The 14,000-nt window shown below is 35.2% G+C and overlaps 1 protein-coding gene and 1 long non-coding RNA gene across 4 annotated transcripts; one reads left to right on the top strand and one right to left on the bottom strand.

Annotated features, from left to right (window-relative positions):
- Window positions 1-1,913: 1,913 nt before the first annotated feature.
- On the bottom strand, window positions 1,914-8,882 carry LOC117214232 (pro-resilin-like). 3 transcript variants are annotated; one of them, XM_033460138.1, is made up of 6 exons: window positions 8,440-8,882; window positions 7,996-8,053; window positions 5,744-5,986; window positions 3,362-3,679; window positions 2,928-3,207; window positions 1,914-2,401 (listed from the first exon to the last, which is right to left on the bottom strand). In XM_033460138.1, the coding sequence occupies exons 3-6, from the start codon at window positions 5,930-5,932 to the stop codon at window positions 2,337-2,339; spliced, it is 852 nt and encodes a 283-aa protein (XP_033316029.1). In that variant the 5' UTR covers window positions 5,933-5,986; window positions 7,996-8,053; window positions 8,440-8,882; the 3' UTR covers window positions 1,914-2,336. The 3 variants fall into 3 exon arrangements, with proteins under 3 accessions (XP_033316029.1, XP_033316028.1, XP_033316030.1); XM_033460137.1 differs by lacking the exon at window positions 8,440-8,882 and having other exon boundaries at window positions 7,996-8,157; XM_033460139.1 differs by lacking the exons at window positions 7,996-8,053; window positions 8,440-8,882 and having other exon boundaries at window positions 1,914-2,398; window positions 5,744-6,302.
- LOC117214237 lies at window positions 8,881-13,486 on the top strand. Its single transcript, XR_004488822.1, has 7 exons — window positions 8,881-9,108; window positions 9,686-10,102; window positions 10,223-10,360; window positions 10,504-11,125; window positions 11,302-11,386; window positions 12,920-13,195; window positions 13,274-13,486. It is a non-coding gene; the product is annotated as an uncharacterized LOC117214237 (long non-coding RNA).
- The last annotated feature ends 514 nt before the right edge of the window (window positions 13,487-14,000 follow it).

Raw genomic sequence — 14,000 nt, 5'->3', positions numbered from 1 at the left:
ATTTGAAGTAATGAAGAGTGATGTTGAGGTTAAATTATTCGAATTTCGGTGAATTTACTGTATTGGTATTTAAATAAGAATTACCATGATGAACTTTTCTTTTGCGCTCATCTCTCGTGATTTGGGTGCTAGTGACATCTGAGCTCGCGTAAATTAACTGTATTCACAATGCTCAGTAGATAGAGATAGGAGAGAATAGACAGGATCGACGTGACGTTAAATGGTACTTTGTGTCTAAGGTGTGAAATACCGATTTGTCAAAAAATTAATGGTTTTTATACCCTCTGCGATTTCCTGCGACGAACATAGTAATTAACTTGGAATATTAGTATTTTATAATGATCTATATCACAAGTAATTGTTATTGCAATACTTTTTTAAGATCTACAATTAGGGATTATCACAGATGCGATATTTGTGACGTCAGCCTCAGCGACCTCATGCTGTTTTACCAGCAAAATTACTAAGAACTTTTATATTGTCTAATTAGGATGATACAATCGCAAAAGTAACGTTTTAAAGATGCAATTGATTTACAAGTAGTAGAAAGTTGAAACAGTAGGAACTTCTTTGTCAGAAATTATTTGAACATACATTTTTTAACATATCTTCAACTGTTATGTAAGAAATTAGTCGAAAGACTTCAAAACAATCGCGTTTACAGTATGTTCTATATATTTGGAAATGCCAAACTCGGGTGTTTTCATCCTGATGTTTAACGACCATATAAAGAATAACCGAGTACCCTCAGCGTCGCAGCTGCGAAAACATCGAAGCCCGTTAGCCTGTGTAGTTTGAGACATCCTTAAATAGCTCCACTATATTTTTTTGGAATCAGGGATAACGGAACCAAAGCAGTCACTATGAACGCTTGCTACATGTTTACATGCAACATTACAATGCTTGATACTAAGGACATTCGTACCAAGTACCATGATCATATCCTTTCCTATAAGGAATGGATTGCTCCGACCCATCGTGGTACATTGCTTGATGCATGTATGCCATGGCTTGATTCAATCAGCAGCACTGTCTAAAACTGTCTTCCCGCATATCCTCTACATTATAGTGATTATTTGGGCAAAACGGTCCAAATCCGGAACGGTTCCTTGAATTTCGGAAGTAGCTTCTGACTTGCGCTCATGGCAGGTTCACTGGTCCGCTGTACCAACACCAGTTCTCAGTATACGTCTAGACGTCTCTGCTCCAATCATATTCGTTCCTTCTGCATCCGCTGATCCTCCATGATATGCAGCGCTATACCATTTCGTAGACGGGTCAAATCCAAGTGGTCGCGGCGGCGTTTAGAACGTGTTTAATACCGTACGTGTCGCAAAATATTTCGCGAAACTGCGAATTCACATCTTATACTTGAGGCATAAGCTTTCCATCAAGTAGGTATCACAAACTTTCCTACTCGTTGTCCCAATAATTAAAGTCGTGGGTAAAACGTACGTTAAGCATTCGATCTTCAGTAGCCGCTGGAGAATTCCTGCGTCTCGCAGAAGAAGGATACTACGCAGGAAAAAAGGACTGATGAGTGAAATAAAAGAACGACAAGACACAGTCACTTATCTGCTGTCGGTAATGCTACGGTAAGGACTATGAGTTTAGGAGAAGATCAGGGGAGGGAGACCACGTGTTATCATGGTTTCAGCTGGAATATATTTAGAAATATAATTAATATGTTGATATAGCACGCATGTAAGAAAACAATCGTCTAGCATTCGTCACCCTTGGTTATGGCAAGAGAAAGAATAAGTAAGCATATTGTGCTGGCATAAACTAGTCCATCCTCTTGGGGTATCGTGGGCTAACGGGCCCCAGTAATATATTAAATTTTACTAATTAATTCTGTTTAATATCGGGGTATTCGGTGATGTTTTATGTTAAGAAATAAATAAAGAGAAAAATTAAATAGAAAGAGTATTTCATTCGTGTATTACATTAAGCTCGTATAAATACATACACAAATATATAAGTTCGACAATCGCTTAGCAGAAAGTACAAGCGTATGTATGATAATATAAAAATTACCATGTACAAAGTATAAAACGTATACATAAAAATAATAACTACGCGCGTATACGAAACGTGCGTTGAGAAAGAAGAGATTAAATTATCCTAATCGATACATAATTATATATGTCGTTAAATACCAGTGGAGGTGATTATATATAAATGTGCATGTGACTGAGTGGTGTAAGTATATTGTGTGGTATTAAGAAGTAAAAAGCTGTAAAAACGAGGGAGGTCCGTGATGGTTGTCGCCGAGCATTCGGGAATTTGTCAGGTTTTTCTTTCTTTTTTCTATGGCGATGAATGTTGAGGCCGATTTATTTCCGATAGTTGTTACGTGGTGGAAGATATTGATTGCTGGCTCCAGGTCCGCCTCCAGCTGCTTAAAATCCATATTTTATTCGTTATTCAAACAGAAAATTGTAAAATAAAATATTACACGTTCTTTTAAAGAAATTATACACGATTCGTAATTTAAACAGCGCTGTAACGATGAAATTATGTAGTAGCGCCATCTATAAAAGGGTTATAGAACTGGTATGTTATCTTTACAATAAGGGGCAGAAGGAACTTCTTTACCAATTCTTATATATACAAAGAAAATGCAAATAAAACCTTAAATATTCTTTAATATTAAAAAAAGCTCCGTCATTTTGAAAATGAATCTACTGACAGAATGTTTTTAATGTAATCTAAAAGTTTTCAATCTTCAAATGCTTTTAAATGCTTCCGAGCGCCTACACTATACTTCATACTGTATATCAGTTTAAAATACAGGAATTGTAAAATTGCAAGAAATTGATCCTTCTTCAAATGTTAAGGTAATATTTTATAATACAGTCTATATTATTAAAATTAATGCGAAGAATATAATATATAGTATTGTACATGATTAAAAATATACTTACGTGCTTGATAGCCACCCTGGAATCCTCCCGCACCTCCTTGATAAGCAGGTGCTCCATAAGCACCAGCACCAGCACCTGCTCGAGCCTGTCCTTCGTATTGAACATCAGCAGTGTATCCATTCGCATCGTCAGCCATGTATTTTACGATTTGTGTCCTCGAGTCCGGTAAGAGCACTCTATATTCCCCTGTTACCACGTTACCGTCACTGCTCTCTCGTTGAGAGTAGTCATTGCCACTAGGGGGATCGTATACCTCATACTGGAAGCTGTATGGTTGTGGCTACAAAAATAAAATATTATCAATTATTTTTTAAAATTCTATTCAAATTCTAAAACTAGATATTATAGATTACTATAAATATGACATTATCGCGCTTCTTTTTTAATTGTAATCCTATAAAATTCTGTTCAAATACAGAAATTGTTGAACATACCCTTCCATAATCGCGACCCTGGCCTCCACCACCACCACCTTGGTAGCCTGCATCACCACCGAATCCAGGAGCACCATAAGTGCCAGATGGACGTCCACCAAAACCAGCGTCTCCACCAGCTCCTGGAGCTCCGTACAACGCATTGGGTCTCCCCCTGAAACCTCCTCCTAAATCTCCAGACAATCCTCCTGGACCACCGAATCCAGCTCCACCGGGTCTGTTGTACTGGTAACCACTTCCACCGGCGCTACCACCCGGCAGCAATCCAGCAAGTGCATCACTAGCAAAACACGATAGCAGCAATAGCACTTTCGTTAACTGAAACAGAATAATTCCACCCTTATTTAAAAAATAAATATTTATTGTTTGAAATAGGAAATGTGATATGAAAATACAGATTGGCTGGCCTATAATAGCTGCATAACTGAACTTTGTTAGCATTTGAATCTTCCTGTACATTAGCTAATAATATTAAATTGATAAGTGATATGGTATATGTAGACTTGTATTTTCCAAAATTCACTTTTAGGGATTTACTTGATTTAGTATGAAATTGTTTACTATTTTGTGACAGAATTCATTAATTGGTATCTTGTAACTCTTGGAAAGATTCATTAAAAGTATCTTTCTTAATACCTTCAAGACCTTGACTAACAATTTCTCTTAATTAATGTTTCAAATCAAAGATTTCCAAGCTAATATCAATCTCCTCAAAAAAGTAATAATATTTTCATCGGTATTACATTTAATGATAATCTACAGCTAATCAGAGATTATAATCAGTAATATATCCTTAAGTTTGATACATCTTCCCTTGAATCATTTATGGAATTACTTCCTCCAGGCATGAAGCAAATGATCAAGTACGCAGAGAGAAACTTGCAGAACAAGCAGTAGCCTTGCATCACTAAATTTTGCAACATCTATGTAACAATAACATATCCAATAAACCATATTCTTAATCAAGAAGCTACGCAACTTACAATTATCACAACTGTAATATCAGGAACAACTACAACAGAGCAACCAAAATGGATTAGTTATGAAACCAGACTGAAATATCTGTCCAATTCGTGGTAAACAAATACAAGGAGCGTGACGAAGATTCTTACTATATCTGTCAATTCAAATTCATCCAATGAAGAAATATTTGCTTAATGTTTGTTGTGCCAAGTGGAACATGTTAATATAAATTCTATAATGCAATTGCTCAGAGGGGGAAACTATTTCTCTTCTGGAATAGGATTAATAACGACATGCACGATAAACCTATTGCCTGATTTCAACATTGGACGTCATTAGTACTGGCGACAAAAAGAATTGAGAAAATGCAAACGCCGAGTTCAATGGAAAGCTTGAAATATCGCGTGCCAATGATTTACCAATGGCGAAATTAATGTTCCACTGAAATCAGGGATGATTACCGAAGACGAGCGTGTCTTCTTCTCGTTTTGAACATTTATTGATGCACGTGTCTAGGGAAGTGAATGTTCCATCCAGCTCTAAGCACGTGGAACACAAGTAATAACTTTGAACTGGTTCAGGAAAATTGCAAATCAAAATGAAAAGATCATTCTATGTATGTACTTTGACTGAGTCTAGTTTCACAGAGCTCCAACTCATTGGAGGTTCGACTTAACTACCTCAGACCTTTGTATTCTTTATAGTTCGACTTTTGGAATTGGATTTTTTGTGATCTTTCAATTGTAAGATTCGATATAAGTTTCAATTAAATATAATAAATAATATAAGAAATAATATAAGAGAGAGAAAGAGATAAGAAAGAAGTTTGGATATTTTGTTTTATATTATGAAAGATGAGAGTTGGAAGATTTCTTTAGCTAAATTCTTAGTGAAATTTTAGTGTTGCTACTAGTTAGTTAGTCATAACGAGTTGTATAACTTGGAACATTCAGCTTAATCGCCAATCTTGACTTACCAAACTTCACTTTCAGTCTTCACTGCCAGTCAGAAATTAAAATTTCTTGACCAAAATTTAAAATTGTAAAGAATGTAACGATAGTCCTAAATTTTCAATTGAATGAAGCTTAGAGACCTGAAAGAGGCCTACAGTGACCTACCAAGTGTGAAGACTAAATTTTCAATTCAAGAAACATACAACTTCTTTGTCAGGTTTGAAACTCATCTGAAAATCTCAGATCTCATGCTGAAAAATATAATTTCACAATTTAAACCTGAAGAATATGACTTAAAGAAGAAACATAATTTTAAACAATGAATAACATGAAAGAGCTATGAAATCAAATAGTCTGCACCCTAACCAAATATTCTCATGTCCAGAATTAGTATCTATAAATTGGTATCTATACCGTCGCGTTACCAGAATGATGATTAGTAACCATAACCGGGAGGATAACCTACCTGGTGGTAATTCATATTGGTGTTATGAGCGAAGACGCGAAGCGAACTGAGAAGATGATCCACGGACGAGTTTATATACCATCCGGACCCTTTGTTACAGTTTATCCTTAGCGCTGCATATCCACGTATTAACCAGTATGTATTAGAATGACCGGCTATGGGTGTGGGAGGTGGAGAGGAGCAGCGCATCTTCCCTTCACTCTCGGTGATGCATCATGGGAAGAGATATCCCGTTGATGATGACTGAAACAGCTTTAAATTTTAATTGGATCCACGCACGTGACTCCTTGATCGCCTGGATCATTCGGCTGTCCAAAGAGCCTCGGGTTCCAGCTAGTAGGAGGTCTCTCAACGACCCTCTTTCCAATCCCTGGGGAACCCTCATGATTTATTGGGTTTTGCAATTTTCTTGTCGACAATTTCCTTCGTTTTTTCTTGCATATAGTGACGTTATATATTTGCTCTTTTTTAATTAATTATTCTTGTCTAGTAGGTGTTTGTTGTGTTTGTTATTAGTGTTTATTGTTACGGAAATGTTGAAGTTAAATTAACAATTTTCACTCCCTCGGTGCTTGACATTTTTTGTTCAGTTTAACACAGAATGTGTTTTATTTTTTCACAGAAAACTCTCTGTCATCTTTTCTAATTTATGAAAATATTTTTTCTGTGCCTAAAATAGCTTTTTGCTTGTAATCAAAATTTTATGGGAGATATGGGAGATATGGAAGATATGTATGAAATAGATGAGTATAAATATATATGAGATGTAGATTCTATGAGTTACTTGGAATGTAAGCGTATGCTTTGACACCTGGAAAAGTCATAGAGCTGTTCTACTCGCGTTGCACAACCCGTAGTAAATCTCTTTGTCAACGTTACGATATGAAGGCGATTCATCCGCCGTGGAAAAAAGGAAGAAACGGAGAAAAAAGGATTTCAATCTCATCCGAGTGCTCAAATGTGCTGAACCAATTACTAACTTGTAATACGAATGAAAGGTGGATGAAGAAATAAGCTTGTTGCATGGTGATCGAACTGGTAAAAGGCAGAAAATAAAGGAAAATCTCGTCTGTTTTAATGCCTCCATAAAAACATTGAAACACGTATCATATAAAAAATAAAAATGCAGTAAAGTAATAAAGTAATAAAAATAAAATTCCAGTTATCTTATAAAATCGAAAATTAATTTCACGAACTTCTATGAAATATTTTTAACTAGATATTTTCCCATTTTTCCTATTTAACAATCGTTTATGAAATCAATCAGATGAAAATATGGAAGATCAAAAGTTTTCTAGATATGTACAGTGATTGACAAGTTCTCCTGTACTTTCACTCAGATAGAATGTGACCCTGTTTCAATATTTGGCAATAGAAGCACATCGCTGTTAACTGTTCCAGTCAAAGACTGCTCCTACGTAAGGTTTTGCAATTTTTTGCTATGCCAGCCTGTCCACTAAACATCACTTTCAATCAACACCAATACACATAATCTAACATTAGGAATTAATACAAGTATGAAGTAATACGATATATTTCTTCGGTAGACCAATTATCTAATTTATTTTCCTTATTATGGAAGAATTTGAATAAAGTGGTCACCAAAAAGATATACGTAATATAACTTTAGTTGCTTATGTAACATATTAAGATTTCCAAGAAAGCTACCATAACGGTATTCAGACAGAAAATTGTCAACGTCCAGTTAATCGGATTTGCCCCTGAATAGTACATGTAATTGCGTGTTCGCTGGTACTAATGAATTCCACGATTGTACGCTGTTATATCGTTATTAACAGAATGAGAAATCTTTCACCAGGAGGATTACGATCTACGCGTGAGTATTTTTAAGGATCATCCTGGTAGTCGAGGCTGAATATTTTCTTAATTGCACCTTTTCTTCTGGTGTCGTTTCTTTTCCACTTTCAGCTGCCTGGAGGTTTAATGATTCAATTAAAGTTCCCCGAGTCGATGTATACAACGTTGTTGTTGTTGTGTATCGATATCGAATCGGTCGTGCCGTTGTTGATCCGCCGCAGGTATGATCCTATAATTCCGCGCTGTCATAAATCCAATAGTATGGAATAGGAAACTTGCTGTCCCTGTTTAATATCTCTGATCGATCTACCTGTGAACTTTAGAACGACGCCGTGGATCTAGCATGAAATTTTCAATTCAAATGCAGCAATTTTGACTGAACAAAGTATTCCGAAATCATTTTGTGGAAGTATTCGATAATGTAAAGTACTTACGCGAATTGGTGGTCGCAACGATGAATGCCATCTTACAGGCGTCAGTATTAAAGTACATCTGTTATTGATACAGAATTGGTTAAATGGAAATAATATTCGTTGATTGAATCGTTTGAATACACAACTAACAATTTCATCTCAACTATGAATTGTTCTGGTAGTGATATGTTTAGGTAGTACCTATTTGTTATTGATCACTTTTTTAAACCATTCTAAGGATATATGTTATATATAAGTATATACATATATATATTGCTGGAATATATATAAATATACATATAATCTCAAGTTTTATAAATTATTGCTTAAATATTAATATATGATTGTTCGTAATTTTAGGATCATAGGTAACAATAAAAGTCATTAAAATATTAATTGCAATGACTGCGTTCTGTATTATAGAAGAGCAATTCCAAGAGAACGCGTAAATTTGTAGCAAGTTACCAAATCTATACTATAGGACCCTCGATTCACACAATGGCAGAAACCTTCACTGAGGAAATACGTTCGTTGAACATGCTAGGAGGTTACGTGGTCCGAGTGAAAGAAACCCAATGGTATGATCTCGATCCATAGAAAGTGGTAATTTATGGTTAACGTTGGCGTTAATTCACTTGAATAGCATCCTAGTTACACATGCAAGCCAAATTGGCATCCCTAGGACGCGTACAATTATTCTAACCACTGATATAACGACTATAGAAGTTATAATTGTTGGTATTTCTCTCTGTTGTATTTATATTCGTCTTAATAAGAAGTTCATTAACTGGTAGAAGCCATCATAAACAACAATCAGATTACGAAAATGATCAGGTCGAATTTTTTCATGGTGTCAAGACTGATTGTCAGATCTAGCAGAAGACTCGTGGCGAATATGGGGTAACTATCTGGAGCTATTTCTCTATTCAGAAACTTGACTGATGCCACCTAACCTAATCATATGGAACAGTTTCTAAACGATTTCACGCATTCACTTCGCGGAAAACATTAACTCATCTCCAATTGACGCGTTTACTCCCTCAATAAAGCGATCTTCACATCTATTTCTATGATTTGTTCCTCATCAGACATCGTCTTCGCTTATTAGCATGTTCTTTTCAATGAAATTACGAGGTATTGTATCCATGAGATATTAGAAGTACTTTTGCAACTAAATTTTTTCTCAAATTATAATAATGTTTTTAACAATTATTTTTAAAGCGGATAATTTAAAAAATTAAAGTTTGGAAGTTCAAAATTAGAAGATCTGAAATTTGAAGTTTAAAAGATTAAAATTGTTAAGGTTATTCGATGTGTAAACAGAGAAAACACGTGGATAAATTGTAAGGCAGAAAATATATTTAAATAGAAGTGTAATTATAAGTAAGAATACAATTTAAGCTGGTCCAGATCCGCACGCTAGCTGTGTTACCCAATAACTGAAAACCCCGAAGCCAACGTCGCCTGTCTACTGTTTATGGTCTGACCTCGTCGCAGTCTTTTGTCTACGCGCTGTCGCTGGCTTCAGTGCTTGAGAAAATTAAAAAGACCAGATGTAGAGTTTTCTTAGGAGTGGTAATCACTTCAACAAAAATTGTAATTATTAATCTTGTAAATTTAGATTACAAATACTTTCCAAATCGTCTAGAATTTTCAAATAAAATAATTTAATATTTTTTACAATAATTTCAATTACATATCTAATCTATAGGTTCTTGTGAAATTTTGACTATTCGAAAAAATGAGATAGAATGGAACGTACATATGAAGCCATGTATAACAGTTAAATCGCAATAATGAGGCCAAATAGTATGGCAAATAATCATACGAGCCGAATGACATGATCGTCATCCAACACTACTATTATATTCGTTTCGTAAAACGTATTACTCGCTCAGGATTGCCGGCAGTTACTTAAATCGCCAAACGTAGGCGATTCTTACAACATGCTCGAGCACGCGGGAATCACTTTCCCCGCAACCCCTTATAAATTCACCATTAATTCCTCCTTCCAGCTATTTGAGTAAAATATCAATTTTTAATCAATGATTCAAATACAAAAATTATATCCTTCGAGATTCCTAATTACATGTGTGACTATAATTACTACAGAGCTAAAAACTATAAGGTCAGTGCAGAAAGAAATACGTTTGGCTGCTATAATAATAACCAGTCTCTATTTAAACTTGTAGCAAAAAGAATTTTCAGCTATTATTAGTCACAATCATCAAATTATTCACTTTTTTAGGAAGATATTTAACTTACTTCAAAACTGGAATGAGAGAGCAGAGAGAAGACTAATTTGTCTGTGTTTCCAGATGATTAATGGAATAAAAATGATAAAGAAAACACACAAAAATCACTCAGATACAATAAAAAGCGCAAAGTCGATACAAAGATATATATAAGGCTCTCAATGCAGAATTAATAACTCTTTTATTCATGAAGTAGCTGATTTGTTGAACCTGTAATCAGCTGTTATGAATATATTCCTTCAACTACTACATAGGGGCTTTATTGTATTTACAGAATTACAACCACACGACGATGAATAGTACAAAACATCCAGGAATGAATATTGAATGGATCTGTCATAAACTTGTCCCAAAAAAGCATCCAGTAGCCATACCCAATCACTCAGGACACCTTTACTCTATTTATAATCTCACTAAGTTATTCAACCTTGAAAGGATCAACCAGCAAATCGAAAAATCACTTGAGTTCCTATTACGAAGATAAAGGGATCACACTAAATGACCTACAGGATCAATAGTTTCGCAAAACAACTCATAGTAGTCTCTATAGTACACACGTGGTTAGACTATACCAATTTGCTATAATGATTCGCCTTTGGCATATTTACAGCCGCTAATTCGTTTCCTAATCTGATTTCGTAATTTCAGTATAGTGTTGCGTTATCTTGAATAGCCGATACATGCCAGTCTGTGACGGGACACTTGATTAGTCCCGACATAATTATCGCTAATTATAGCTGACACAGTGAAAATGAGTTCGGGGTAGAGGCTGGCCTGCATGGAAGCTCGTGTCCCATAAGAGCGCCCAGATTCTGTCTTTCTCTTTCTAATGTTTGCCACGGAATCACGGAGTGAACGTTTTGATGCACCGTCTACTCCGTAATCGGGGATAAACGGTAATTGTGTAATCGTTGCGATGCGGAAGACGTGTGGAGCCTTCTGCATATGCATGCATGTATGCAGAATGCACGTCTCTCCTCTTTCTCTCGATCGGTGTTCTAACCTCGCTCACGGAAAACCCTATAATCGACAGCTTTGTCTTCTGGTGGTTAACTACTGATGCAACTTACAGGTTATACATCCTGAGGGTTGCTCCCGGATTCTCTCAATGGGATTGAAGCTGCTGGAATTAGAGTCTTTTTTTCTAATTTATCCTAGTCAGTATCAACATCAGATCGACACAACGTTTTACTTTCAAATTTTGTGATTTTCATCTCTGATGTTCAAAGTTGTTCGTAGGTCTTCCTACAGATAGTTTATTATTGATTGAAAATATGAAAGATATATGCTAATACCCATCCATTATGCTACAGGATATTTCAAAATTACCAAAGTCTTCGACCAACAGAAAAATTCCTAGGTATCATATTGTAAATTGTAAAGGATAACAACACAGAATAGAAATGTCTAAGGACAAAATCTGAGACAGTGAAGAATCTCTGAGGTGTTCAGAAGTGATGAATGTTTTCGAGGCTTCATCCTCGTTTCGGCCGTGGTTTTTTTCACGGTGAATCCAGAGCATTAGAAGCATATTCCAATCATTATCCACGTTCCTTTGCAACGGCTAACGTCTTTCATGTCGAAGCACCGGCGAGATGTACATACGTACTCTTTAGTCGAACGCATTACCGATTACGCCATCGTTCTACGAAACCTTTTTCGCAACTTTATCCCATCCGTATTCACCCTCGCAACAAACCATGTATGAATAAGACGTATCCGGATACCATTGATTGTTACTGAGCCTCCTTCGACTTCTCTCACACTACATTTTTTGTCATTTGTCACTTGTATATCTTGTAAATTGAAATTTTATTCATCTATTTACTGATGAAATATGAGTTGCGCTAATTAAAGGACTTTTATAAATCCTTTCTTATAAATTGAAATTTTATTAATTTATTTATTTTTGAATTGTGAATTAAATTTGTTAAGGAATTTTTTTATTCGGTTCTCTTTTTCATGTGGTAACTTTTTTAACGAATTGTTAAGAAAAGTTTGACTTGAGAAGCGAAACAACTACAAGTTTAAGCCATTAACAAACATTCTGTTTTTCTATGGTAATTAGACTGACAGGTTCTTGGCTAAAACAAAAACCAGAAAGAGTCATAATTACAGGTTTTTGATGTTTCTTTTCATATAGTCCTTGAATCTTTAACAGGTTACTAACTAAAGTCAGTTAGTCCATAAGAATTAGTATCATATTTCTAGATTTGTTATATTTCCTTTCATATGCTATTGTCTAGAGACCTATGAAACAAATAACAAGAACTATACATTTTAGATATAGTTAATTTTTTTTACATAGTTATTGCTTCTTCTCCCTAATTTTTCAAGATTTATCTATATAGTACCAAGAAACTTAAACTTAAATCCTTCCCTCCTAATAAATGTGTCTACATATTACCCACTTCTGTATCAAACTATTTATAAGAATAATACACGACAATTAAGGAGAACCATAATTATTGTCCAAAAATTGTAAGAACATTCATAAACATAAATCATATGCTCTTTCCCCATAATATCTATTTCCATATTGAACTATTGTGAAGAACAGTATACATAATCAGTAACAGCTATAAATCTAAGTCATTATCTTGTGTAGATTACAAAAGACATGTCAAAAATTAAACTAAAACATCTACTTTTCCTAATCCAAAATCAACTGACAATTGTTATTCTTGCAGGTCACTATCAGATCCAACAGAGCTAACATCTGATCGTCAATCCAGCATATTTATTGCATCGTAGAAGTACCAACGTAACGCGTCTCTTCTCACTGACCGTTCTCCGACAGTTTTAAACGAAGTCAAGGAAATTAACTTTAAATGGAGCGTTGGGGCTCGCAGAAAGCACTTTCAAAACTGTTGTAGCACCGATTAAACCAGCAACTCATCTTTCACGTCGGCCAATCTTAGACCGCGAATCAGACGCATCCTATCCGATTACGTCACGTTGTTTTCGTAAGTTCGTTCTAACACACGCTACAATCAAAGAGCCTTTTTGTTCTCCGCTTCGCTCACCTTCACCTTTGCTTTCAGTCACACATCCCCTGTCACCGGTGGAAGGACAAAACTGCTCGTGTTTGTCCTTCCTGTTTCTATGGGGCTCAGTTCTGCGTCTTCAATGCGAGAGATTAGTTGAAAGTTTAATCATTATTGACTTTAAAAATAGGAAAATAAAAGATTTTGTGGTTGAGTTAAGTAATTACTTTAACCCACATATTGAAGTCTTTACATTTTTGTTTTAAAATAATAGTAATTGTAATTATTATATATTAGGTACATCGTTTTTATTATTTTATTTTTATACGGTGAATTATTGGCTCACGTCAATTTTAATATACATAATATAGACGTATTAAGACATATGTAGGTATGCATGGTATTTCAAATGGGTTAGTTACTAATACGTCCTTAATCATCGATTTAGGACTTCCAAATAAGTTTTAGGGCTAATAATAGCTAGATCATACTGTAGCGATATATTTTTATGGTTCTAGACCATAATAAAATGCAAAATCCAAAGAATGTTTATTTCTATTAAAAACCTAATAATACACGACGTATATTAATCCAATCCGTTAATGTCGTGGATGCTCAAAAAGGAACTCGACGTTATGCGCTCATTTATCATATATCAGTGTTTCGTATGAAACGAACTGATTTTACGCAGCGTCTAATGATTAATCGACTATCATTAAAATGAATCTCGCAAACGATAGGGGAATTGTCATTACGCCTACGCGAGTATTTATCTGCAGATACG

This window comes from Bombus bifarius, unplaced genomic scaffold (assembly GCF_011952205.1).
Source record: "Bombus bifarius isolate JDL3187 unplaced genomic scaffold, Bbif_JDL3187 scf7180000009200, whole genome shotgun sequence".
In the NCBI taxonomy this organism is placed as follows: Eukaryota; Metazoa; Arthropoda; class Insecta; order Hymenoptera; family Apidae; genus Bombus; species Bombus bifarius.
The sequence above is the reverse complement of the archived record's forward strand: the minus strand, read 5'-3'. Positions and strand labels throughout refer to the sequence as shown.

Bases quoted from the DNA above. Each gene is read 5' to 3' on its own strand.
- LOC117214232 (XM_033460138.1), bottom strand. From the start codon at position 5,932: ATGCGCTGCTCCTCTCCACCTCCCACACCCATAGCCGGTCATTCTAAT. The intron at 3,208-3,361 runs GTATGTTCAACA...TTATTTTTGTAG, and splicing joins AGGGTCGCGATTATGGAAGG to CCACAACCATACAGCTTCCA. The intron at 2,402-2,927 runs GTAAGTATATTT...ATGGATTTTAAG, and splicing joins CCAGGGTGGCTATCAAGCAC to CAGCTGGAGGCGGACCTGGA.